The sequence below is a fragment of the Diceros bicornis genome, chromosome 21 (assembly GCF_020826845.1).
Source record: "Diceros bicornis minor isolate mBicDic1 chromosome 21, mDicBic1.mat.cur, whole genome shotgun sequence".
Classification (NCBI taxonomy): Eukaryota; Metazoa; Chordata; class Mammalia; order Perissodactyla; family Rhinocerotidae; genus Diceros; species Diceros bicornis.
Genome location: NC_080760.1, coordinates 57,108,705 through 57,133,636, shown reverse-complemented (window position 1 = coordinate 57,133,636; position 24,932 = coordinate 57,108,705). Strand labels below are relative to the sequence as shown.

Genomic DNA, 24,932 nt, shown 5'->3' with positions numbered 1-24,932 from the left:
GGCGGGAGGCGCGGGGGCTCCAGTGCGCTTGCGCGAGCGGCGCCCGCCTGTCCCCCGCGAGGCGCTGCTCGGTGGCCGGGGCGCCGGGCTCGGCGGGGGAGCCGCGCCGCGGGAGCGTCAGGTGAGGGGGCGCCCGACCCAAGGTCAGCGGGCGTGGGGGCGGGATGGCGCTGTCCCTGCTCTGCCCCCGGCGCGCACCGAGAAGGGCGTGCGACCTGGCCCGGACCACGCCCTGCCCTGAACCTGCCCCGGACAGGCCCGCGCTGGAGCGAGTGCAGGGGACGCCGTGGGGGGTCGAGGCACCCGGCTCGGGCCTCGCACTGCGCTCGAGGGGATGGCAGGGCTTCCTCCCTCTCTCCTCCACCCCCGCACAGATGGGCGCCCCGGAGACAGTGACAGCCATCGCCGAATCCTGTATGTGCCGCCCCGCCCCCTGCCAGCCGGATTAGGGGGTTGTCTGCTGGGTAAAAGGATTTCTGGGCTGGCCTTCCCTGCTTTTCCCTCCTGGGTCCTCCTCCCTGCCCAGGCCGGCACTTCTACAGGAATGAGCATCTAGTGGGTGTCCATGTGAGCCGCAGTGCCCCGAGTCCTGAGGAGGAGGCCAAGAACCTCTATTTGAGAGGCCTTGCTGCTGAAGGCTGGGTGGAGGAGCTCTGGGCCAACTCTTTTGCTCAAAGAAATGGATCCCAGGGGCCCAGAGAATGCCCCCATCTTCTTGAGGTTCACACACATCCTAAGACACCTGAGAACTGCCTCCCCCTGGGCCAAAGCTATCTCATTAAAATTCGTGCTGTGCCTACTTTATCTCCAGTGACTAATCACATGAGTTACGATTTAGAGCAAGACTTAGACGAACACCAAGGTCCCTTGATACCGTTCCACATGACTCACTCTTGCCAGCAGGAAGGCCTGATGAACAGGCAGGCGTTCCAAGTGGGGACCATTTGAGGGGGACCGGGAGCTGGGTGACAGCACACCCTCAGCCTCACCATCCCTGGTTCCAGACTGGCTCGTTTCTCAACCCGGGTCTCCACCTTTAAAACTGGACTCATTCCACCTGGTACTAGCCCCAGGCCTTACCCATCTCTCTAGGATCACAGTTGCATGTGTATAAACCCCCGAGACACTGCTCACTCTTTCATAGTCCAAGAGGTCACTGCTCCCAGAGCCTACCTGGGAAACTACACTAAAAACCCAGATCGTGGCCGAGGCTCCCACCTACCCCCAAAAACAGAGACACCTTTCTGGGAGCCAGCATGGAGAACACAGGCCCATGGCTTCAAAACTGACTCTCTCATTGTTTGTCTCGTTCCCCAATTCTCTAACAAGTTCCCTGAGAAAATCCTTAATTCTAGCTAAGCTGTCCCACCCACCCCCACCCCCACCCCACCCCCAAGAGGGCAGGAACACAGACTGGACAAAGCTAGGACTTGATTTTCCTGTGGCTAGTGGCTCTGCTGAAACCAGTTCTGCCCAGGTCACAACAGGTGAATCCCAGGGTGGGCAGAGAGCATGAATTCTAGGGATAAAAGGACGAGTGTTAACACTGGGTCAAGTAAGGACAGGGACAGTGGCAGCGTGGGGCCGCAGGCCTTGCCCTAGGGGCAAAAAAAGGACCTCTGCTCTAGGCTCTGCCTGACAAGGTCTCATGCCAGTCCCCCCAGAGTGAGGAGTCCATGTGGACAAGGAGATGTGTCTGCCCAGAGCCTGCTCTTCCCCTTCCAGCCCACTTGGCTAACTGGGCCCTGGACTTCACTGCCCACATGTCCCCAAGCCCATACCTTGCACCAACCTCTTGCACCCCAGATCCAGGGAGTGGTCAGTTGCTAGGATGTAGAGGGCAGTGAGACCCAGACATCCACATGCATGAGCAGGAAGCCCCTCACAGTGCCAGGCGGAGGGAGATGGGAAGAGAAGGGGGCTGGGTGGGGTTGGCTCTCCCCGGTGGCCTCTGTGGCAAGACTCTGAGGACATCAGAAATTCTAAGTTGGAATCTAATGCCCCCAATTTTTTTTTTTTTTTTTTTTTTTGGTGAGGAAGATCAGCCCTGAGCTAACATCCATGCTAATCCTCCTCTTTCTGCTGAGGAAGACCAGCTCTGAGCTAACATCTATTGCCAATCCTCGTCCTTTTTTTTTTTTTTTCCCTCCCCAAAGCCCCAGTTGATAGTTGTATGTCATGGTTGCACATTCTTCTAGTTGCTGTATGTGGGACTCGGCCTCAGCATGGCCGGAGAAGTGCGTCAGTGTGTGCCCGGGATCCAAACCCGGGCCGCCAGTAGCGGAGTGCGCGCACTTAACCGCCAAGCCACGGGGCTGGCCCCCCCAAATCTTGATGACTGTGTTTTTGTAAAGGAAGGGAATGAACGTTTTATTTATCAGTTTCTTAAACTTATGTACAGCTTTTCAAAAATTAGACACAGGGTGTGGGCCTCCATCCGTGTTCTTTGCTGGCTTTCAAATGGTAGGGGCAGGCCTGCCAACCTGTGCTTCCAGAGGTGCATCCCATCCCGGGCCACACTGAAGGGTGGCTGGTAAGGAGACTGCAGCTTCTGGTCCGCAGCCAGTCCCGAGGGAGATGGCCCCGGGGGTGCCTGCACTGGTGCTGCTGTCACTGCTGTCGGTGCCCAGTCTCCCACCCCGCGCCACCGGATGCCCCACCGCCTGCCGCTGCTACAGCACCACGGTGGAGTGCGGCGCCCTGCGGCTGCACATCATCCCGCCTGGAATCCCACCAGGGACACAGGTGGGCACCACGTGGGACCACCAGCCGAGGGCTAGGGGTGCACATGACAGGGAGAAACAGGTGTGTGAGCACTCTGGTGGGTGGATGGGGTGCCTGCCCTAGGGAAGGAGACTCCCTCAGCAGGGTAAACGTCCTCCCTCTCTCCCTCCTTCCGGCCGCAGACGCTATTCCTGCAGGACAACAGCATCATGCGCCTGGAGCCAGGCGTCCTGGCGCCCCTCACCGCCCTGCGCCATCTCTACCTGCACAACAACAGCCTGCGCACCCTGGAGCCAGGCGCCTTCCACGCACAGCCGCGCCTGCTGGAGCTGGCGCTCACAAGCAACCGGCTGCGCGGCTTGCGGGTTGGCGCTTTCACTGGCCTGGCCCAGCTGCGCGTACTCTACCTGGCTGGTAACCAGCTGGTGCAGCTGCTGGATTTCACCTTCCTGCACTTGCCGGTGAGGGGTTTGGGGGTGGGGTAAGAAGGGGTCCTCCTGTACCACCACCTGCCCTGCCGGGCTGGAGTAGTGAAGGGGAGAAAAGTCAACCCAATCTAGCCTGGTAAGAAGGGGACTTGTCCCCCAGGGCCCCTATCCCTGATGATCTGCTTCCCTGCTTCAGCGACTGCAGGAGCTGCACCTGCAAGAAAACAGCATTGAGCTGCTGGAGGACAAGGCCCTGGCCGGGCTCTCCTCGCTGGCACTGCTGGACCTCAGCAGGAACCAGCTGGGCACCATCAGCCGTGAGGCCCTGCAGCCCCTGGCCAGCCTGCAGGTCTTGCGCCTCACAGGTACCTCTTTCTGGGGCAAGGGGTCTCATGCAAAGGTATCTTCCTTGGCCAGAGTGGTGGCAGTAGGGAGCAGGCCCAGGTGTGGAGGGGGCTCCCATGGCAGTGGTTCTGAGCAGCAGACTGTCGGGCAGCACTCTGGAGGGCCACACCATTACCTGCAGCAATGACAGAAGGCTGCTAGGAACAGGGGTGCTGGTAGGGACACAGCTCAGGGACCCCGCCTAAGCAAGACAGAAAAGGGAGAGGTGTCCGAACAGACTGGACAGGGTTGAGGGGCTTGCACACCTTGGGGCCATCCAGATGGCAGGCAGGCAAAAACTGGAAAGATGAGAACAGAACTGGACGCCTTTCCAGGCGACAGCACCTGAAAACAAGGCTGACAGGATTTGCCAGGTTTTAGTGCCAGTGGGATGTCTATGTGGACACCGAGGTTCCCCCAAAATAGTGGAACTTGTTGCAGAGACTTGAAGAGCGAGGGCTTTCTTAGAGACCAGTGAAGTGAACTGGAATGTGCATCACAGAACTCAAGGGGCAAGGGAAGAGCCTGCCCACACTCCAAGGAGCTTGGGGTCAGAGAAGGGGTGGCAGGGGTCCCCAACTCTGTGGGAGGTGGGCAAGGGGCTCCTGCTCTGCCCAACAGAACCCCAACTGCAGAGGCTGCGTTTTGGGGCCACCCCTGAGCTACCTCCCCACCACTGCTCTGCCTGCAGAGAACCCCTGGCGCTGTGACTGTGCCCTGCACTGGCTGGGAGCCTGGATCAAGGAGGGGGGTCAGCGGCTGCTAAGCTCCAGGGACAAGAAGATCACGTGTGCGGAGCCCCCGCGCCTCGCTCTTCAGAGTCTCTTGGATGTCTCTGGCAGTAGCCTCATCTGCATCCCGCCCTCTGTGCACGTGGAGCCGCTGGAGGTGACAGCCAACCTAGGCGAGGACCTGCGGGTGGCCTGCCAGGCTTCCGGCTACCCGCAGCCCCTGGTGACCTGGAGAAAGGTGGCCCAGCCTCGCGAGGGGCAGCCGCGCGCGCAGGCCCAGCCGGAGGGCTGGTCGCCGGGCCCGGGCGCGCCCGCGGCCTCCGACACAGGCAGCGGCATGCTCTTCCTCGCCAACATCACCCTGGCCCACGCTGGCAAGTACGAGTGCGAGGCCTCCAACGCCGGCGGCGCGGCCCGCGTGCCCTTCCAGCTGCTGATCAACCTGTCCCGGCCACCGCCGCCGGCCGCGGGCCGCGAGCCCCTGCACGAGGCGGGCAGCCTGGCCTTCCGCGCCCTGGGCCTGGCCACGCAGGCGGCCGTGGCGGCGGCCATCGCGCTCCTGGCTCTCACGGCGCTGCTGCTGGCGGCCCTCATCTGCCGCGGGCGGCGCGGGCCGCGGGCGCCGGGGCCGCCGGGCGAGGGCGCGCTGTTCATCAACGACTATTCGGACGGGCCCTGCACCTTCGCGCAGCTCGAGGAGCTCCGCGGCGAGCGCGGCCACGAGATGTTCGTCATCGACCGCTCCAAGCCGCTCTTCGCCGAGGGCCTGGCCGCCTGCGGGACTCGCTGCTGAGGCCGGCGCGCGCTGATGACGCGCCGCGGAGGGCCGGGCGGGCGGGCTCGCTCGCGCACGCGCCGGTCCGTCAGTAAAGGGTGGAAGCTGCGCAGTGTGCGGCGAGCCTTGTGTGGGCCCTGGGGCGGGGGACCCCGGCTCTGCGGTCCTGGGGTGCAGACGAAGGGTGGCGAGGGAGGCTCCCAGCACGCCCACTGAGGCCCTCCAGGAAAGTCCTCCCAGAGCCATCCCAGTCGCCAGCTCGGCAGGGCCCGACCCGCCCGCCGGCCTCCTGGAGGCTGGAGGCTCCTGGGCCAGCCCACGGGGCAGGGCGACGGGCCACGGATACGCCCGCAGGGACTGCGATGCTGCTGGGGATGCCCTGGAAGAGGAGGGAGCGGCAGACAAAGACAGCTGTTACCCAGTATCCATGCTGGGGTGACAGCAGAGCCGAGGACAAGTCACTCCGATCAATTAGGACAGAAAAAACAGCCACAAACTTAAGTTCCAAACGCACTGCACATTTGTACCTTAAGGACATCCTCTGGGCCCAAAGCCTAGCCGACAGGGAGTCTCCTGGGCCCCAGGGCAGGGAGAACCTTGAGAAGCCCCAGAGTGCATGGGGACCTTACCCTCCTTGAAGCAGGCCCCGGTCCCAACTTCAACCCCAGAACAGTCTGCTCTTGAGAAGGGCCCAAAGGGCTCTCTCTCAGCTCCCAGCTGGGACCCCAAGAACATTCCACAGAGAGGACCAGGATGCTGGAAGGCAGCCAGGTGCGGCTAAACCAAGCAGGGCCCTGCAGGCCCGTAATCCAGCCTCAGGCTCACAGACGGTCAGCCAGTCAGGGGAGCAGATGCAGGGCAAACTGCCCAGAGCGCTGCACAAAGCATGGGGAGGCTCATGGTGCACCCAGAAGCAAGAAAATCAGACACCACTGTTTTTGTGTCAGGCCTCCAGCAAGGTCCTAGCAAAGGCTCTGCCTACCCAAGTGGGGGAGGAGCCTCCAGCAGCCCTGGACCCCAGGACAGCCTGTCTCACCCAGAGCTCAGAGGTCAAAGGCTAAAGTAGTCTGCAGCTAGGCGCCCATAGATGTCTGTGGTCCAGAGCACATGGGCACGGCCTGTGGTCACCAGCAATTGGTGCAACTCAGCCTCCACACGGGCAAACTTCTCCTCGTTGATGGAGGCCTCCAGCAGGACAGAGGCAGGCGGCGGCCAGGGCAGACCCTCGTAGCAGTCCACAGGAAAGGGGTGCACCACTGTGCGCAGCTCAGTCTGTGCCGCCGAGTCCTGCAGGAGCTCCTTGAGGCCCACCATGGACAGCGGGTTGCCGTAGAGACCGAGGTAGCGGAGGCTGGCACAGCGGGTCAGCACAGGGAGTGTGGCCAGTAGCTGGGTATCAGCGAGCTGGCACTCAGTCAGCTCGAGGTGCAGCAGCGTGGCTGCTGCCGCCTGCAACAGACCCTGGAAGGGCTCCAGCTGGCTGCCAGACAGGTCATTGCCACTTAGGTCCAACTTCTTGAGGTGGACAGCATGGGGACTCCGTGCCAGGAAGCGAAGGTCCTCAGGCAGCAGGGCACAGAAGGCCAACTCCAGGCTCTCCAGGGGGTTCTGCAGGGTGCTGCAATGGACACAAAGGGTCACGAACAGGCAGGGCCAGGGGAAGGTCTCGGGAGGGGAAAGGAGGGGAGGGGCAGGGTAATAGGAGGGCCTGCTCACCTGAGCAGCTGGTCCAGCCGCCCCGAGAGGAGAGAGGAGCCCATGCTGAGCTCCCGAAGACAGGTGAAGCGGCCCATCTGGGCCAGAAAGTATCGGAAGTTGTCCTCGCCATCAACGGAGGGCTGTCGTGAGTCCCCGTGCACATAGTGCAGCCGCAGGCTGGCCAGGTGCTGGAAGCGGGCCACATGTGGGATGATGACGGACAGGCCACGTAGCCCCAAGTTGTTGAAGCGCAGGTCCACGCGGCGCAGGCAGCCCGCATCTAGAAGCTGCAGCAGGGCCACGGTGTTGCGCATGGGCAGGTCCTCAGCTCGCAGGTCCCGGCAGCAGAGCCGCAGTGGGCTGCCTACGCTACTGCGGAGCGCCTCCCGCAAGAACGCATAAGAGGCCCGGTTCACCCGCAGGTCCACACGCACCTCCACAGGAACAGGGGCCAGCCCGGGCTCCGAAGTCCCGCCCTGCTGCTGTGCGATGCATGTGCGGGCCACAGCTGCTGTGCAGTCCCACATGCTCATGGTGCCGGGGTCCTGCTCCACGCCATCGTCCAGGAGGCCCGTCATGTCCAGCACCCTCAGTGCATGCTTCCTGGGAGCACGGGTGGGCTGAGGCAGGAAACAAGGGAACAGAGCCCACACCCACTCCCAGACACCTTGGAACAGGAGCATAATGCCTGTTCCTGCACTGAGCCCTTGTACTAGCCTGGAAACTCTTGGGGGACCCTCTTTGCACCCCCCAGGCCTGAGGGCCCCTCAGGCGAGCCCATACCTGCAGAGGGGCTGCGTGCCGGCCTCGGTCTCTGGGATGTGGAGCCGGGCTGTGAGCCCCAGGATCACAGCCTGCATGCTCTCTGTGCTGGGCCGCTCCTGCAGCAGGGCCCGGCTGCAGTGGGCACACTCCTGCAGCAGCTGCTGGAAGCTGAGCAGTGGGAAGGGCCACGTGTGCACCAGCTCGCGCAGCACAACAGTCTTCTTGTCCATGAAGGCCACCTTGAACAGCAGGGGGAAGAGCTCACGCGGCAGCAGGGGCAGGGCCTGGCAGGCAGCTGGCTGGCACTGGAGTACCTGCCGCGTGCTCAGGAACACAAGCGTGTGCATGGTGCTGGGCCAGGCAGGAGGCCACCTGCAGGGAAGGGCTCTTCAGCAGGGAGAACACCCCAGAACATGGCCTGGCCACAGCCCCGTCCATGCACTGGTAGTGGGAGAGCCCAGCACGGGGCCTGGCGCAGAGCTGGTGCTCAGTGGAGGACCTCATCACCTAAGAGCAAGTGCTAGGTGCCTAGCAATGGGCTGGGCAGAGTAGAAAGGGGAACAAGGCCACCTCCCAGTCCCTGCCCTCTAACAGCATGGGGACGTCTTTAGGGAAACAAAGTCATCAAGCAATATATAAATAGCAAGGCACCAGAAGCGACCAGTTCATCTGGGTATGCTTTTGATGGCTGTTGGTCTGCAAGGGCCCCCGTCTGTACTTCAAGCTTCCCAAGTCACAAAGCCACTTATCAAAAATGCTCCCTTCCTCAAAAGTAGAATAAAGCTCAGGCCCCTGCACTAACACAGAAGCAGTAGAGGGGGTGGGATGTTCCCGGGGGCTGGAAGCTGTATCACAGTTCCCTCCCCTCCCCTCCACAGAGGCTCTTGTGGCTCTTAGATTTGCCGCACAGCAAAGAGAAGCTGGAAGCACAGATGCCACTTAATAAACATCAAGCAGGTAAAAAGGACCAGCACCCAGGGAACACTGAGTCCAGACAGCTTGAGTAATCCAAGCCCTCAACATGAGCCCCTGTCCTAACTACTATCATCCAGGAGCACTACCAGGCAGGGAGACCCCTGCAGATTTACAGGAAGAGAAAAAATAACTCTCACCCAGGGAAGTTCTTGTCACCTGTCTAAACATCTTCCTCTTCCCTGGAGAACCATGTTGACAAACCAAGTCTCAAACCCATGGGATTCAGAAGGCCCCACTCCAGGGATTGCTCAGAAGGGTAGAGGCCGCTGCCAAAGGGACATCCAAGCTGACAAGGGGCACACAGGAGATGCCTGAGGCCACAGGCAGCAGCAACACTTAGCCAACTTACTGTGCACAGGCACCTCATCCTCAAATCTGCCTCCCGGTCATCCCCCTGAAAACAGATTAGAAAACTAAGATCTAGGCCTCGCCCGCCCAAGGTCACAGCCTGAATGATGAGCTGAGGCAGGGGGCAGTCTGGCCCCAGATCTCCTGCTCTCGAGGACCTCATACACAACAAGGCCTTAGGGCACTGGTTCCTGAGAAACCCCGGACGCCAACCCTCGGCCTCGCTCTGCCTGGGGACAAATCTCGCGAGGACGATTCATACCTCGCTGTGACAGGACAGACCAAGCTAACACCTGTCACGAGAGGAAAGGAAAGCAGTCAGTGTGGTCACCGTGGGAGGAGCCTCTGTGCGGTGGCCGCCGCCCCCTCCCGCGGCATGCGGCGCCCGGCGTTTCCCCGAAGACGCCCCCGCCCGCCTCCTCCCGGCCTCAAGCCGCGGGAGGCGCTGAACCCACCGCCCTCCACCTCCCGGGCGGGCTCTGCCCCTCCAAGACGGCGCGTCGCCCCGCGGCAGAGGCCGCTCAGGCCGGCGCGGGCTCCCGGTCCTTCCCCAGCCCGCGGCCGCCCCGCCCGGGCTCCCGCCCACCTTCCCGGGCGGCGCCGCCCCGAGCGCCGCGCCCGGCTCGTGCGGCCAGGCAGCGCCGGGGGCGCACGCCGCCCTCTCCATCCCCGGCCGCGCTCACCGGCCCCGCAGCCTCTGCCACCGCCGCCGGCCCCGCCCCGCCGTCCGCCGCGCCCCGCCCAGCGCCGCCGCGCGCTGTGATGACGTAGACGCCCCCCATTGGCCTCCCCGCCAGGACCCCGCGGATTGGCTGTCCCGGCCCAGAGGCCGCCGCGCCGCTCCGCCTCCGTCGCCGCCGAGCGCCCCCATTGGCTGGCGGCCGGCGTCGCGCTCGCGGCGGGAGATTCCCGGGGCGCCGGTGCGGGGGGCGCGGCGCGGCGGCCATGGAGCGGCGGCTGGAAGTGCGGGCGCGGCTGCAGGCGTGGGAGCGCGCGTTCCGGCGGCAGCGAGGGCGACGACCGGGCCAGGTGCGGGCTGCCCGGGGACTGGGGGCTGAGGGCGCGGCCCCCGGCTGACGCGCTTCCTTCACAGGAGGACGTGGAGGCGGCGCCCGAGGAGACCCGCGGTGAGTACGCGGGGTGGAGGGGGTGGGGAGCCGGGGGACCCCACCCGACCCCTGACCCCCGAGACCCTCGCCCCCAGCGCTCTACCGGGAGTACCGCGCCCTGAAGGAGGCCCTGGACCAGGCCGGCGGCGTCAGGCCCCAGCAGTCGCTCCCCGCTGCGGCCGAGGAGGTACCCGGGCCCCGACACCCTGGGTCAGCTCTGCACGGCGGAGCCAAGAAAGGGCACAGAACTTGGCAGGAGGACTGGATGGGGTGGAGGAGGGCCAGGCTCTCGCCAAGACTCTGGGGGGCTGAGGAGGGAGGCTGGAGACTTCTCCGCCTCCCACACCAGCCTTTCCTTGGTGCGAGCCACCGCTGTCTCCTCCTGCAGGTCTTAGAGCTCAGCTGCTGGGGGTCCCACCTGAATCGGGCTGCGACCCAAAGTCCCCAGCTGACGCCAGGACCAAGCCCTCGGGCGTCTGTGCAGGACTACGGGAAGAGGCTTAAGGCTAACCTAATGGGGACTCTGCAGGTGAGGGGGAAGGGCTGGGGAGGCAGTGCATCCAATCTGGGTCCAGAACTGCCTCGGCCTAGGAGCAAGATCACCTGACATCTCTTCTTGTCAAGTCTTTCACGCACACACGTGTTTGCACTAGCACACTCGCACGCATGGCTATAGCGTTAACCAGAGCACAACTCCTGAGGGGAGCTCAAGGCCAGCCTGGTGCTGCTCACCTTGCCCCTCCATTGAGGTTGGGGACCTTGGCAGGTTTCAGAGTCCGCAGCAGCCTTGGGGCCTGAGTTCCTGCTTGCTAGTCTGTCCTCCCCCTCCCAGGCTGGGCCAGCCCTGGGCCGCACACCCCGGCCTCCACGAAGACCTTCATCCAAGATGCCCACCTCGCAACTGCCTGATGCAGGGGCTGCCCCCATCTCTCCAGAAAAAGTCAGTGAGGGTCCCCCACAGCCTCCCAGGCCCCAACTGAGGCCAGGCCGACTCCAGCAGCTGCGGGCGTCCCTGAGCCTGCGGCTGGGCTCCCTGGACCCGAGCTGGTTGCAGCGGTGTCACAGTGAGGCCCCAGACCTTCAGGGGGCTCCTGAGGCCTGCCAGCCTGGCTTGGGTACAGAGGAGTCACAGCCTCTGAGTTCAAGTGTCCCATCCGTCAGTCTCAGCACTGGCCCCGAGGCACCTTTACCAGGCCCAGAGTCTCCAGCCCTACAGGCAGCCAGAGTCCGTGCAGGGAGCCCCCAGCCTGGCAACACTCAAGGCAAAAAGCAAAGGAAGAGTGAGGAGCCAAGGCGGAGCCCTGCACAGGCCCAGCAGGACAGCAGCCAAGCAGAACTCCCACCTGGGAGAGCTGGGGCTACAACATATACAGAAGGGTGTCCAGGGGAGCCTGTGGGGTCACAGCCCCCCAGCAGCCCAGCGGCCCCCAGGTACCGTGGCTTCATGCTCCTAGCAGGATCACCTTGAGTCAAGCTGGGGGGGTGGGCAGGGCTTTGGGCATGACCCACTTGTGCTTCCCTTCTAGACCAGCCATCCAGGACAGGAGCAATTATGTGCGGCTCAACATGAAGCGGAAACGCTACGCGCGGGGCCCAGCCCTTCGTGGCAGGCTCCTCCGCAAACAGGTGAGACGGCAGCAGGCGCTCCCCTCACCCTTCCTGCTTCTCACCTTGTGACTCTCTTTTGTGGTCCCCACAGGCATGGAGGCAGAAGTGGCAGAAAAAAGGGGAGTGTTTTGGGGGTGGTCAGCCCAGAGCCACAGTCAAAGATTCTTGCTTTTGGTGTGGGCAGCTTGGCCACTGGGCATCACAGTGTACTCACCCAGGTGAGGCGTCTGTCCTGGGTGGAAGGTTGAGCCGACACTGCTTGAAGAGGGTGTTGTGTTCTTTCGGGGGGCACTTGTGGCTCAAGCGAAAGCCCCTACTAACTTGCCATCTCTGGCCCAGCACCTACCCTGGCTCCCCAGAAGGAGGCCGGTGAGGATGAGGGTGACACGCAGACCCTGCCCACGTTGGAGGAAGTAGCCCAGCGGACCGGTACTGCTACCTGCCAACTCCCTGGTGAGTGAAGGGATGGAGAAGATTTTGTAGCCAGTGGCCTTTTTGCTAGAATGATCCCTGCCCAGCTTGGAGCTCTCACACCACCCTTTCCTGTCTGCTTCCAGCAGGTGAGAAAGATAAAGAGCCTGCTGGGCCTAAGCTGCTAATACCCACGGAGCAGCCTGTGCCCGGGGCGCCTTGCCCGCCCCCCACCATGCCGCCACTCTACCCACGGGGGCCCTCTGGGCAGGTGGCAGGTGAGCAGGCCAGCCTAGAGCCTTTACTGAGAGATAGGGGTGATGTGGGTTCACGCTGACTGAGACCTGTGACCACAGAGACACCGGCTGAGGTGTTCCAGGCCCTAGAGCAGCTGGGGCACCGAGCCTTCCGCCCCGGGCAGGAGCACACAGTCATGCGGATTTTGTCTGGTGAGCAAGGCTGCCAGGGGGTGAGGAGGGGTTGAAGCCAGGCCACAGAGCGGCGCTGCTATCCTTGGGTCTCACATAGGCATGTCTACACTGCTGGTGCTGCCCACGGGTGCCGGCAAGTCCCTGTGCTACCAGCTCCCCGCACTGCTCTATGCCCGGCGAAGCCCCTGCCTCACACTCGTCATCTCTCCCCTGTTGTCACTCATGGACGACCAGGTAGGCAGACAGGGCCCTCCGGCATGTGCAGAAGGCAGGCGCCCACAGCTCCTCTGACCCCCTTGGCTGCTGCTGCTTGCCCCATCCCCACCTGGGGGCTGCAAGGAGCCCGGCTCTTCTCCGCCTGCCAGCTCTGTCCACAGGCCTAGCAGTGGCCCAAAGGCAATAGGCATGTGGCTGGCCAGACCCAGGACCACCCCCAAGAGAAGCAGTGCTAGGAAGTGGGGGACATCCCCACAAGGGCCTGTGTACTCCTGGTGCTCCTGAGCCAAGGACCACGGGTGGCTCTGAACGCTCAGTCGTAGGACCCAGGATCTGTGTTTTTCCCACAGAAGGCTTGGGGTGGAGACGGTGGTAGCTCTTGGGCAGAGCAACCCTGAGTGGCATTTGGGGAAGGGCCAGGGCTGGCAGGCCTGCGATAGGCTGTGCTCCTGTATCTGCAGGTGTCTGGCCTGCCCCCGGGCCTGAAGGCGGCCTGCATCCACTCGGGCATGACCAGGAAGCAGCAGGACTCTGCCCTGCAGAAGGTGAGGGGCCTCCACAGGCCAAGACAGGTGGGAGCAGCGGGCAGCACCTGGGAGGTGCTCCTGACCCTGCCGTCCTCAGGTCCGGGCAGCCCAGGTGCACGTGCTGATGCTGTCGCCTGAGGCACTGGCTGGGGCTGGGGCAGGGGGCCCTGCCTGCCTCACTCAGCTGCCCCCGGTTGCCTTTGCCTGCATCGATGAAGCCCACTGCCTCTCTCAGTGGTCCCACAACTTCCGGCCCTCTTACCTGCGAGTTTGCAAGGTGAGCCTTGTCTGGGGTACAGGTGAGGATGCCCAGGCAGGTGAGTTGGGTGTTCTCACTGCTCCCTCTCCCACACAGGTGCTACGGGAGCACATGGGCGTGCGCTGCTTCCTGGGTCTCACAGCCACAGCCACACGCAGCACTGCCCGTGACGTGGCCTGGCACTTGGGCGTGGCCGAGGAGCCTGTCCTCAGGCTGCCAGTCACCATCCCCACCAACCTGCACCTCTCTGTGTCCATGGACAGAGACCCAGACCAGGTAGGTGTGCACACTCGGGCCCAGCAGAGGCTCCACCTCCTGACTGCCCACGCTGACCAACATCCCCCCCAAGGCTTTGGTGACACTGCTGCAGAGTGACCGCTTTCGTGCCCTGGACTCTGTCATCGTCTACTGTAACAGGCGAGAGGACACTGAGCGTATCGCTGCACTGCTCCGCACCTGCCTGCTTGAGGCCTGGGCCTCAAGGCCCGGAGGTGAGGTGGTGGCAGGACCATACCCCACAGACCCGTCTGGCACATGCCCCACCTGACTCTGCATTTTCCCCGCAGGCAGAGCCCCAGAGGCTGTGGCTGAAGCCTACCACGCTGGCATGTGCAGCCGGGAGCGGCGGCGGGTGCAGCGGGCCTTCATGGAGGGCCAGCTGCGGGTGGTGGTGGCCACGGTGGCCTTTGGGATGGGGCTGGACCGGCCAGACGTGAGGGCCGTGCTGCACCTAGGGCTGCCCCCGAGCTTCGAGAGCTACGTGCAGGCCGTGGGCCGGGCGGGGCGTGACGGGCAGCCTGCACACTGCCACCTCTTCCTACAGCCCCAGGTGGGTACCCACCCCTCTCGAGCTCCCCCACCCCAGCCAGTGCCACAGCCCATGTTCACGGCTGTTTCTCAGGGCGAGGATCTGCGGGAGCTGCGCAGACACGTGCACGCCAACGCCACTGACTTCCTCGCTGTGAAGAAGCTGGTGCAGCGCGCGTTCCCACCCTGCCCCTGTGCCCAGTGGTCCTCAGAGCAGAAGGGGGGCCACAGTGAGGAGAGGGGCTCGGCCAGGGCCCCTGTGGCCATGTCTGCACAGGAGGCCACAGCCCGGTGCCTGGGCCATGACCGGGCACTCCTGGTACAGCCAACGGTGCAGGCCCTGGACATGCCTGAGGAGGGTGAGGAACCAAGAGCAGGAGGGGGGAGTGTCCCCATGTCCCCACAGCCCCTGAGTTCCGCTCTGCCTCTTAGCCATTGAGACCCTGCTGTGCTACCTGGAGCTGCACCCACGGCGCTGGCTGAAGCTGCTGGCACCCACCTATGCCCACTGCCACCTGCGCTGCCTGGGGGACCCCACCCAGCTCCAGGCCCTGGCCTGCAGGTGAGCACACCTGCCACCCAGGCTAGGAGCAGGAACAAACAACTGGGGCTGCCGATCACACGTCCCTTTTCCTGACACAGGTGTCCCCCACTGGCTGTGTACTTTGCCCGGCAGCCACCAGAGAACACAGGTGGGAACAGTAGCTCTGTGGAGTTTGACATGGTCCAGCTGGCGGACTCAATGGGCTGGGAGCTGGCCCCTGTGCGACAGGCTCTCCGGCAGCTGCAGTGGGACCCAGAGCCCAGGACAGGTGCACCTTGCCCCCAGCCCTGCCTGTCACCTGCCTGCCCACCTGCCCGTGTCTCATACGCTCTCTGGTAGGTGCACCTCGGGCCACGGGGGTGCTGGTGGAGTTCAGGGAGCTGGCCTTCCACCTACACAGCCCCGGGGACCTGACCGCCCAGGAGAGGGACCAGATCTGTGACTTCCTATACAGCCGTGTGCAGGCCCGAGAGCGGGAAGCCCTGGCCTGTCTGCGCCGCTCCTTCTGGGCCTTTCACAGGTGCAGGAGAGGGTGGGCAGGGCCTGGGGCCGCCCCACCCTCCCCCAGGTGGGCAGCTCTGACAGGTCTCTCCCATGGCAGCGTAGCTTTCCCCAGCTGCGGGCCGTGCCTGGAGCAGCCCGATGAGGAGCGCAGTACCAGGCTCAAGGCCCTGCTCAGCCACTACTTTGAGGAAGAGGAAGCAGGAGAGGGGCTGGGAGGCATGGAGGACCCAGAACCGGGGCAGGCCAGGGTGAGTGCCAGCCCTCCTGTGGGACTGCAGAAGCCATGCGCCCGGGGCGGTTAGGCAGTGGTGTGTGCACACCCCGCTTCCTGCCCTGCACCGCCGTGGGCTGTGTGGACGCAGTGCCGCAGAAGCTGCAATGTGCCCCCACCCGCAGCTTCAGGACTGGGAGGACCAGGTCCGCCAAGACATCCGCCACCTCCTGTCCTCATGGCCAGAGCAGCAGTTCTCGGGCAGGGCCGTGGCCCGCATCTTCCACGGCATTGGTGAGGGCCTAGGAGGCTTGGCCGGGACACAGACAGTGCTGGGGGCTGGACTGGTGGAGTTCTCAGAACCATGTCTTCTGGTCCACCGCAGGAAGCCCCTGCTACCCAGCCCAAGTGTACGGGCGGGACCGGCGCTTCTGGAGAAGGTACCTACACCTGAGCTTCCATGCCCTGGCACACCTGGCCACAGAAGAGATCCTGCTGTGGGGCCGCTGACCACCCTGCGGATGAAGAGCCCTGGTTCCCCCACATCACAGACGCAGGCATGAGCTGTGCTGCATGATCACGGTGTGGAGGAGGATTCTGGTGCAGCAGCTCATCAAGGCAAAGGCACCAGGATGTCAACGGCCAGGACAGTGACTGACCACCCTGGACAAAGCCCCTTGCCGGGGGGCAAGGGGTGGGGCAAGGAGACCCTAAAATGCAGAATAAAAGATGTTCGAGTCGTTTTTAGAGACTCTCCTTTCCAGTGGCACAGTACCCACAGTCGAAGGACAGCTTTTCACATCACACATCCTAGACACAGCCAGGCCACGGGCGCACTCGGCTTTATTAACCAGTCCAGCTGCCCAGCTCAGGCCAGGGTGCTGGGGGCCAGGCCCAGGTACACAATGGGCATGGCTGAGAGAGCAAGGAGGAGGGAAAAGCAGAGGTGCAGCCCCAGGCCGTCAGCCAGGGCTCCAGCGAGGGTGCCCAGTAGCAGCTTCCCCAGCAGCTCCAGAGTGGCCAGGAGGCTGTAGTGTGTGGCCTGGGGGTGGGGGCATCAGGATCAGGTCCGGACCTGATTGCACCCCAGCCCTGCGGCCCCTTGGCATCCCAGTCACACCCCCTCACCTTCAGGGCACCGGATGCCAACTGGCTGCAGCGCATCATCAGGGTGAAGGTGGCGGTTGTGACCAGGCCTCCCAGGAAGTGCTGCAGACACAGGCTCAGCAAGGCTGCCCCTGGGAGGGCTGAGGTCAGCAGGACCCAGGACTTCGGGCTTCTCCCCCCAGGGCTAGCCCCTCACCTCTCAGTACCGTGCTGGGGCCTAGCCTGGCCCCTGGGGTGTCCAGGTGGAAGAGGAGGGCGGTCTGGCAGGCCATGCCCCCGAGACGGAACCGAAGCACTGACCTCAGCAGGGGCAGCGGCTGCCTGGGGTGGGAAGATTGGGCAGGTCAGGGGACATGCGGCAGGTCATGGGGTGAGCAAGTGGGCAAGGCAGGCTGGGGAAGGCTCACCAGTGCCTGGCCAGCAGCGCCCCACCCAGGGACGAGCCAGCAATGGAACAGGCCACGGCGCCCACACCATTCCACAGCCCCAGCTCCGGGCTGGAGATGCCGTGGTCCAGCAAGAGAAGCGGGAACAGGCTGCCGGCGCCCTGCTCACCTGTGGGGATACTGTGAGCAGAGGCACCCCACTTCCCTTCTCCACCTGGGGCCTCAGTCATGCTCCCCCAGCCAGGCCCCTGCCCTGTCTCTGTCCTGGGCCACAAATGCAGGGAGACAGCGGAGATTGGGCATTGGCCAAGCTCAGGGTCAGCATGAAGCAGCTCCAGAAAGAACCAAGGGGTTGTGGCTGGAGCTCAGAGTGGCCACAGAGTTGCAGCTGAAGAAGGATGAAAGGCGAGGCCCAGCTGCAAAGCTGGGCTGGGCTCCAGCCTCAGGTCACACTCCAGAAAGAGGGCAGCCCCACAAGTGGGTTCCAGGGTGGGCTCCTGGGGACCCACTTGGAGCTCCCCCAGGCTCCCACCCCTGCTGTGGCCTGACTCAAGGCCTCACTCACCCAGCTTGTAAGTGAGCACAAAGCCCGCTGTCCACAGGGTCCCAGGAACGGCTAGCAAGTCCTGCAGAAGGTGCAGGGTGTGTGGGGAGGGTTCTGAGGGCTGAGGTGCAGGCTGTTGCTGCAGGACGGGCGCACCCCAGGCCAGGGCAGCAGCCAGCCAATAGGTGGCAGCCAGGAGCAGAAAGAGCAGAGGCCACGAGAGGGTGGGCACAAGAGCCAGCAGGCCCCCCCCAGCCAGTACCGCCCCCAGCTTGTAAGCGACCACCTGCACCGTGTTGCCGGGGCCAAGCTCAGCTGGCTCCAGGAGCTGCACGGCCAGCGTGTCCAGAGCCACATCCTGCACAGCCGCACCCAGGTTCAGCAACAAAAGCAGCCCCGCCACAGTGACGGGCAGCCCGGCCTGGCCAGCTTCAGCAGGAGGCAGGGCTGCCAGCAGCCCACACACCAGGCCCAGAGCGGCCGTGCTGAGCGTCAGCCAGGCCCTCGGGGAGCCCCGCGTGTCCACCAGCGGGGCCCACAGCAGCTTGAACAGCCATGGCGCGTACAGCACCTTAGCTAGCCCCACGCGTGTCAGGGAGAGGCCGCGAGCCCGCAGCAGCACGGGCAGCAGGCCGGACTGCAGCCCGTAGGGCAGGCCCTGCACCAGGTAGAGACCGGCCAGCGGCAGCAGCTTCCCACGCATGGCCGGAGAGCGGGCCCAGGGCCAGCGCCGAGGCCGGGCGGCCAGGCTGGAGTGGGATCAGAGTGGGGGCCGCGTAGGCCGGTCCGGTCAGGGATCACACGGAGGCATGGCTTTTGGGCTGGGCTGGGCGGGATCCCGGCCGGGCCGGGCAGCGTCCACACTCGTACCCTCGTCCCGGGCCGTCGGTCCCGGTCCCGAAGAACCGCCACCCGGCCTCCGCTCTGCGCGGGCGCGCGGCGGCCATAGAGCGTCCAAGCGGGCCAGAGCGCCGGACGGCCGCCCGCGGGCGCCCCCAGTGGCCAACCTGGGTGCGGCCGGCCAGCTCGGGCACCGGCGGGAGTCCTTCGCAACCCGCAGCTCTGGTCTCTCCCAGGGTCATCAGATCCGGCCCCCAGACACCCTGGACACAGATGCGGCGCCCAGGCCCCCCGGACTCAGACCCTAACTCTCCAGAAGTGCTTCCTGGTGTCTTACCTGGAGCTTGATTGCTGCAGCGTCGGCCGGGTCCCTCCAGCATTCCCCAAGGAGGAGCTGGCCTCTTAAGGTTCAGGGTCCACTACTGCAGACTTCTGCCACTCACCTAGCTGTGCTTGTGGTTTCAGCGCCCTCCCAAGCCAGTGGCCACAAAGGACCATGGAAGGCAGAAGGTTTGTGTGAAAGGTCAGGACCCAGGCTTGGCCAGAATTCAGGCAGCTGCTGCCTGCGATGCCTTCTAGTGTCCAGTGACAAGGCCAGGAGAGCCTGACCAGCAGGCCCCTGCCGACTCCAGCTGGCCCTGCCAGGGGCCCATCCAAGGGGAAGCGCAAGCCAATGTGGGGTCTCATGTGGTCTCTCCTCCTGCCCAGAGCTGCACACCGTGGGCCCCCGAGGCCCAAAAGAGGAAGGAGTGAAGCACAGACCGTGGTTAAGAACCACCTCCGGAGCAGACAGAGCTGGAGCCTTGGCCAGTACTGCCTCCAAGCCTCTGGGTCCCTGCAGCTGACCCAACCCCTATACCAACCAGCAGGAACTTGAGCCAATGCACTCCCTCAGCTGCTGAAACCACTTTGAGTGGGCTTCCTATCACTTCCACATATTTGGGGGGCCCAAGTTTCCTCATCTATAAATGGGGGCTACCATGCCTACCTCAGAGGACTGCTTGGGCAGCAACCCACCAGTGTCTGACATGCACATAGTAGCTGCTCATCCCCGCGTTCCCATGGGGAGGACACACAGCTGCCCACCCATCCCCAGCCTGGGTCCTCCAGCCCAGCTCTCCCCAGACGCCTCTTCCTCAGCATCTTACCTCCCCTCTTCCCTGGCTCCTGCTCTCGGGCGCCCCAGCTCAAGAGGGGTCTCTCAGCCCAAGGCCTGCATGTGCACTAGGATGTCACACACACCACACACTTCAAACACAACATGGGCAAAGTGAAACCCATTTGTTCTTCCTCCCCTCCCCGCTCTGGGCACGGCTGCTCCTCCAGCAGCCTCAGGTGGCAGCACCACCATCGTCTACCCACTTAACAGGAAAACCAAGACATCCTCCTTGAGCCCCCACTGTGACTCTGTGTCCACTGGTCACCCCACCCAGCCAACTCCATCCTCCAGCTAACATGTTCCCTGTCCTGCCCCTGAGGAGGTGCAGGTGGCCAGGTGCTTTCCTTCATACCTCTCACTCTTCCTAATTCTTCTGTGAATGTTTGTGGTCTCTGCCCCAAGACCAGGGACCACCGTGGAGATCCAGCCCACGGGAGGCTCTGCATCTGTAAGGTCACCTCCTATGGAAGCCCTCCTCGACCACTCCTCCTGAAGGCAGACAAGTGTTCCGCTCAGGGCTGGGTCCTCAGGCCTGCACAGACCCTGGCACAGAAAAGCAGTCAGAAGTGGACAGGTGGGGGAAGCACATACAGGTGTGCACACAGCTTCTAGTCAGGCTATCTCACAGCTTTATTAGGGGCCTACAGAGAGGCAGGGGCCCAGCCCCACAGGCTGCAGGAGGAGACACCCAGGGTCCTGGCCATGGTCAGTCTAGGGTTGGCCCTGCCACACCACCCTGGCCGGGCCTGGGCCCCAGAGGGGTCCTCAGGAGTAGTCTCGGGTGAACTTGGCGTGGAACTGGCTCAGCTTCTCCAGCAGGGACCGCAGCTTCTCCATGGGGGGCAGAATGGTCATCCTAAAAGGGAAAGGAAGGTAAGTGAAGGGGGTGAAGCCCGCGAGGAGACCCTGCGCAGGCCAGGCCTCACCGGAAGTGGTAGGTGCCTTCCCGCTGCCCAAAGCCGCTCCCAGGCACCACGCAGATGCCCGTCTCCTCCAGAAGGCGCAAACAAAAGAACATGTCCGGAGCCAGGCCCAGCTCCTGGGGGCGGTCAGAGCGGGCGGGGCGGTCAGGATGGCGCGCCCCAGACCCCGCCCCCCGGAGACCCCGCCCCCTGCCCGCCTGCGCCAGACCTGAGCGCGCTGGACCGCGCGCGGTGGCAGCTGCACGCGGGGGAAGGAGTACATGGCGCCCTGCACCGGGTTGCAGTGGATGCCGGGAGCCTCGTTGAAGACTTGCTCCGTGAGCTTGGCCTTGGCCGCCAGCTCGGCCAGCACTGCCTGCCTCTCCTGCGGCCACGGAGGGAAGGCCCATTAGGCCGGGCCGGGGGCGTAGTGCTCCCGCAGCCCCAGCCCGCCCACTTTGTCGTCCTGACCCCTCGGCCCCTGCGGCTCACCGCCTGGAACTGGGCGAAGGAGGGGTCAGAGGGCGCGGGCGGGCTGACCACCATATGTAGCAGGGCCTGGCCTGGCACAGGCGGGCACAGCCGCACGCTCATCAGCTTCTGCATCTGCTGCTGCACCGCGGCGTCCATGTTCACCACCTCCACGTAGCCGGCGCGGAACCCGCACCTACGAAGGGAGGGCGGGCGTCGAGGCAGGGCCAGGAAGAGGCGGCCGGCCTAGCGGGCGAAGGGAGCCAGGCGGCGGCCGGGGTCCGCGAGCCCCCGCCCGCCCCCCGGCCCGCACGCACTCGCCCATGTAGCCCTTGGAGACCGAATGGAAGGAGGCGAGCTCCTGCTGCGCCGCGTACGGCGGCCCCAGCTCCGTGAGCACCTTCTTGAACGAGTGGAACTGCGAGCCCTCGGCGTACACGTTGTCCTGGTACACCTGGACGGGCGGCCGGGCGTCACGAGGGCACCCGCCCCTGCCCTCCTTCCCCCTCTACCCGCACCCTGCCGGCACCTCATCAGCCATCAGGAAGAGCCGCTCTTCGAAGGCGAAGCGGATCACGGCCTCGATGCACTCGCGGGGCTGCACCTGCCCTGGGGCACGGGGGATGCGGCACGTCAGCCGACCGCGCCCTGCTCTCTGCGGGACGGGGCGGGGCGGGGCAGGCTGACCGGGCGCGGCGGGCGGGGCGCACGTCCGGGCCAGCGCGGTGGGGCGGGGGAGGGGCGGCGCACCAGTGGGGTTGCCGGGGTTGATAACGCAGAGCGCGCGCGGGTAGCAGTGGTCACGCGCCTGGCGCAGTGCGCGCCGCAGCTCGGACACGTCGAGCGCCCAGGCGCGCTCCTCGTCCAGGTAGTAGTCCACCTGCACGGCGTTGAGCTCGGCCAGCGTGGCCGAGTACAGCGGGTACTGAGGGATGGGGATGAGCACGCCCGTGCGCGTGCGACCCTCTCCGGCCACCAACAACTTCAGCACTGTCTGTGGGCGGGATGGGGAGGCGGGGTTGGCGGGGCCAGGGGTTACACCCGTTCCCCGCCCTGGGCGTCGCCGTGCCAAGACGAGCTGGACCGGCCCAGCCACGCTCAAAGAGCCTGGTGTCCTCCTTCCTGGCCCCGGCCTACCACGATGGCGTCGCTGGCCCCTGTGGACAGGAAGATGTTGCTGGGGTCCGCGGGAATGCCTCCGTCGCGCCGCTCGATATACCGTGCCACATCCTCGCGGATCAGCTGAATGCCGGAGCTGATGCTGTAGGCCCCTGGGCCGGGGTGGAGCCGGACGGGGTGGGAGGACACGTCAAGCCCCCTTCCCGCGGGCGAGCCCGCCCCTCCCCGGAACAGCCTCCCTCCAGCTCCTGCTTCTCCCTGGGGCTTGGGATGGCTCTGGCACTGGCGCTTACCCAGGCTGTGGCCCCCGCACGCCTGCAAGATGCGCTCTGCCCTTCTCTTGGCATCCTCGGGGAAGTCGGGGCTCTTCAGGAGATCGGGGTGGATGCAGAGTGCCAGGACCTGGGAGGAGCGAGTGCTGAGGCCACGGCACATGGCCTGATGGGGGAGGGGTGCCAGGGCAGTGCTGAGCCTCACCTGGCGCAGGAAGGTGATGGGCTTCTGCCCCATGGCCTGTGCATCCCCGATGTTGGCACGGATGACCTCAGTGAAGGGCTTCTTTATGCCCTGGGAGGGAGGGGGTACAAGCAGTGAGAATGGGCCTTATCACTCCTGCAGGCCGCTGTCCCCTGTGACACTGGGGATGGGACCTACTCAGCTGCCCAAGTGCAGCCTGGAGGGCAGCGGGTCCCAGGGCCATACCTGGCACAGCTCCTGCTCCAGCTCCAGGGCACGCAGCACAATGGGGCCTCGTACCGCGTACTCCACCCTCCGCACACACGGGTTCATGGTGTCCAGCGTCAAGACCTTCTCCTTCAGCCTGTTCATGGCAGCCTGGCTCTGGTCACCTGCCTTCAAGGCCACGACCCTGCTCAGACCAGGCAGGAAGGAGGCTCAGGAGGCAGCAGGGTCCAGCAGGGGGGATGAGGGAAGCTGGGTCCAGGCTCAGTGGGCCAGGCTGGGAAGGGGGGGCCTGGGTCAGGGACTCAAGGTAAGAGGGCCTGGTCTTCACTGCAGCCTGCTGGCCCCACTGAAAGGGACAGAAAAGCTGAAGGAGGAGCTGGTGCCACCCCGCCCCGCCCCACCGCTCTGGGCACAGTTCTGCCCCAGGCAGCCATAGGGAGTGGGTGAGGAGGCAGGCGGAGCTTGGGGCAAGGCCCAACGCCCGCCCAGTGTCCCCATGACAGGGGAGCAGGAGACCCACATGGGGGGTAGGGACAGACGGAAGGTCCAAGAAGCTGTGAGGGACTGGGCCCAGGGGAGGGGAGGTGGGCTGAGTGCCTGGGCCAAAGGGCCCTCAGGGGTTGGCAGAGCTGGGCAAGGCTGAACCCCAGGGGGAAATGGAGCCTGGGACCTCTGGCGATTTACCCCAGCAGGGCTTGGCCAAGGCCTAGCCCTCTCGGAGCCCCCCATCTTTGGCCAGCAGACCTGTCTCCCAGGTAACCGGGCCAGGCCTTAGGAATGCTGGGGTGTCGGGGGAGGGGAGTGAGGTGCTCAGACACAGGGTTCCATCGGGCCCTTCCTGGGCTGGCGGCATGACCTGGAGGCTGCAAGAGCCCTGTGATTGGACCTTGGTCCCCGGTCAGTGCTGCAAGGCGGGAGTCTCTGGGTTGGGGTGTTGGGGGAGGGAGCACGGCAGCTCTGGGCCCTTGAAGGGCCCTCGGACACCTCAGCTGCTCTGGGCTGCTGCTGTGCCACGCCAGCTTGAGGCTGACCTTGGGGCACACCACAGGCCAGGTGACGTAAGCTCCCCATCCCTGTTGCTCCTGATTGGTGGAGAGAGGGGGAAACTAGCCGAGATAGGCCCTAGGGCCCCACCTCCACAGGCCCTGCAGGGAGCTGATAGGCCCCGCCCAGGAGTGGCTACCTCCAGCTGCCAGCATCTGACTCTGAGCTGGACCGCGGGCATGGGCAGCTGGTCAGGCCTAAGAGGAGCCTTGGCTCCTCGGCTCCTGCTGGCTGGAGAGAAAACAGAAGCCCAGGCGGCTGGTTCGCCTCTCACCTGGCACCTCTCAGCTACACCGCCACCTTGGCCTCCCAGCTGCAGGCTTGCCCCTCTGGCCCCCAGGCTGGAGCACAGGTTAATATGGGCCCAGCCCCAGGCAGAGCCAGCCCCCACCGGCCCCCTGGCAGCAGGGCCCAAGTGGCAGCTGTAGTGGCAGGTGGACCTTGGGCAGCTGCACTGTTCCACACACTAAATTTAACCAGCAGCCTACCCCCAGCCCTCCCCTAGCCCTGCTGATGACACGCCCCAATCACCCATGCTCGGGAAGGGTGGGCCATGCAGGCACTGGGCTGACTGGGTCGGCGTCCACTGGAGAGGAGGTGGTGACCAGAGCCCATGACACCCACTGCTGGTGGTCATGCAAAGCCGCCTGCCACAGACAGATGAGCTGGCAGTGCCCTCAGCCCTCCCACGTGGGGCCCCTAAGGGGCCCCTGTCACCCTGACACAGCGTGCCCAACCAGCCCAGAGCCTGAGAGGCCAATTGCTGGCCCCCTTTGCCAGCCCAGACGGAAGCTGGCAGCCAGGCCCCAGGATCGAGGCTGCATGCCAGGAACAGGGGACCTGCCCCCCCAGGGAGGCTTCTGATGCTAGCCTTGTACTGCTTTGCTTCTCTGGCTCTGGCCCAAGAGTTTCATGGAAAACACCCCCTCCCTTTCTAAGCCAGGATCCCTGCCACTCGGCATGAACAGCCGGAGCCCTGGCCCCTAAGGAGCGCCCTTCCAAAGCTCTCTGCTCCCCTCAGGAAAGCAAAGAGTTACAGAGGAGCCTCCAGGAAGCTGGGAAGGCAGGGAGACAAGGTGCAGTAAGGGCCAGGCTTCTTGCCCTGTGGCCGTGGGCCTCACTCCTATGCAGGAGCCGGGCCACCAGAAGCAAGCCCCGGCGCACACCTACAGGCCTCAGACAGGTGCCCACAGGGACTGGCGCGCCCAGGCCCAGCAGCAC

General features: G+C 64.6%; 5 protein-coding genes and 1 long non-coding RNA gene across 20 annotated transcripts; 2 read left to right on the top strand and 4 right to left on the bottom strand.

Annotated features, from left to right (window-relative positions):
* Positions 1-11: 11 nt before the first annotated feature.
* LRRC24 (leucine rich repeat containing 24) lies at positions 12-5,120 on the top strand. 2 transcript variants are annotated; one of them, XM_058565256.1, is made up of 4 exons: positions 12-2,745; positions 2,907-3,185; positions 3,349-3,517; positions 4,228-5,120. In XM_058565256.1, exons 1-4 carry the CDS (start codon positions 2,578-2,580, stop codon positions 5,058-5,060), a joined length of 1,449 nt encoding a protein of 482 aa, XP_058421239.1. In that variant the 5' UTR covers positions 12-2,577; the 3' UTR covers positions 5,061-5,120. The 2 variants fall into 2 exon arrangements, with proteins under 2 accessions (XP_058421239.1, XP_058421238.1); XM_058565255.1 differs by having other exon boundaries at positions 12-2,805.
* On the bottom strand, positions 3,035-4,024 carry LOC131419739 (uncharacterized). Its single transcript, XR_009223324.1, has 3 exons — positions 3,803-4,024; positions 3,522-3,672; positions 3,035-3,366 (listed from the first exon to the last, which is right to left on the bottom strand). It is a non-coding gene; the product is annotated as an uncharacterized LOC131419739 (long non-coding RNA).
* A 402-nt stretch (positions 5,121-5,522) lies between the features above and the next one.
* LRRC14 (leucine rich repeat containing 14) lies at positions 5,523-9,529 on the bottom strand. 4 transcript variants are annotated; one of them, XM_058565261.1, is made up of 4 exons: positions 9,512-9,529; positions 7,524-7,877; positions 6,759-7,343; positions 5,523-6,660 (listed from the first exon to the last, which is right to left on the bottom strand). In XM_058565261.1, exons 2-4 carry the CDS (start codon positions 7,850-7,852, stop codon positions 6,093-6,095), a joined length of 1,482 nt encoding a protein of 493 aa, XP_058421244.1. In that variant the 5' UTR covers positions 7,853-7,877; positions 9,512-9,529; the 3' UTR covers positions 5,523-6,092. The 4 variants fall into 4 exon arrangements, with proteins under 4 accessions (XP_058421244.1, XP_058421242.1, XP_058421241.1 ...); XM_058565259.1 differs by lacking the exon at positions 9,512-9,529 and adding an exon at positions 8,618-9,453; XM_058565258.1 differs by lacking the exon at positions 9,512-9,529 and adding an exon at positions 9,091-9,453 and having other exon boundaries at positions 7,524-8,874.
* A 229-nt stretch (positions 9,530-9,758) lies between these two features.
* RECQL4 (RecQ like helicase 4) lies at positions 9,759-16,218 on the top strand. Its single transcript, XM_058565180.1, has 23 exons — positions 9,759-9,857; positions 9,922-9,955; positions 10,033-10,124; positions 10,326-10,466; positions 10,770-11,368; positions 11,464-11,563; positions 11,637-11,763; positions 11,885-11,998; positions 12,103-12,234; positions 12,313-12,405; positions 12,485-12,621; positions 13,065-13,148; positions 13,228-13,407; positions 13,486-13,665; positions 13,739-13,880; positions 13,956-14,218; positions 14,291-14,555; positions 14,629-14,758; positions 14,839-15,014; positions 15,086-15,260; positions 15,342-15,492; positions 15,641-15,749; positions 15,841-16,218. Exons 1-23 carry the CDS (start codon positions 9,774-9,776, stop codon positions 15,963-15,965), a joined length of 3,633 nt encoding a protein of 1,210 aa, XP_058421163.1. The 5' UTR covers positions 9,759-9,773; the 3' UTR covers positions 15,966-16,218.
* Positions 16,219-16,263: 45 nt separating this feature from the next.
* On the bottom strand, positions 16,264-20,029 carry MFSD3 (major facilitator superfamily domain containing 3). 3 transcript variants are annotated; one of them, XM_058565274.1, is made up of 5 exons: positions 17,514-20,029; positions 16,970-17,117; positions 16,759-16,883; positions 16,584-16,693; positions 16,264-16,497 (listed from the first exon to the last, which is right to left on the bottom strand). In XM_058565274.1, the coding sequence occupies exons 1-5, from the start codon at positions 18,193-18,195 to the stop codon at positions 16,324-16,326; spliced, it is 1,239 nt and encodes a 412-aa protein (XP_058421257.1). In that variant the 5' UTR covers positions 18,196-20,029; the 3' UTR covers positions 16,264-16,323. The 3 variants fall into 3 exon arrangements, with proteins under 3 accessions (XP_058421257.1, XP_058421259.1, XP_058421258.1); XM_058565276.1 differs by having other exon boundaries at positions 16,584-16,664; XM_058565275.1 differs by having other exon boundaries at positions 16,970-17,109.
* A 68-nt stretch (positions 20,030-20,097) lies between these two features.
* Positions 20,098-24,921, bottom strand: GPT (glutamic--pyruvic transaminase). 9 transcript variants are annotated; one of them, XM_058565236.1, is made up of 11 exons: positions 22,686-23,053; positions 22,461-22,550; positions 22,277-22,385; positions 22,002-22,135; positions 21,615-21,858; positions 21,394-21,473; positions 21,182-21,318; positions 20,886-21,060; positions 20,623-20,778; positions 20,418-20,530; positions 20,098-20,347 (listed from the first exon to the last, which is right to left on the bottom strand). In XM_058565236.1, the coding sequence occupies exons 1-11, from the start codon at positions 22,809-22,811 to the stop codon at positions 20,257-20,259; spliced, it is 1,455 nt and encodes a 484-aa protein (XP_058421219.1). In that variant the 5' UTR covers positions 22,812-23,053; the 3' UTR covers positions 20,098-20,256. The 9 variants fall into 9 exon arrangements, with proteins under 9 accessions (XP_058421219.1, XP_058421214.1, XP_058421216.1 ...); XM_058565231.1 differs by having other exon boundaries at positions 22,277-22,550; positions 22,686-24,921; XM_058565233.1 differs by having other exon boundaries at positions 20,934-21,060; positions 22,277-22,550; positions 22,686-24,921.
* Positions 24,922-24,932: the final 11 nt, after the last annotated feature.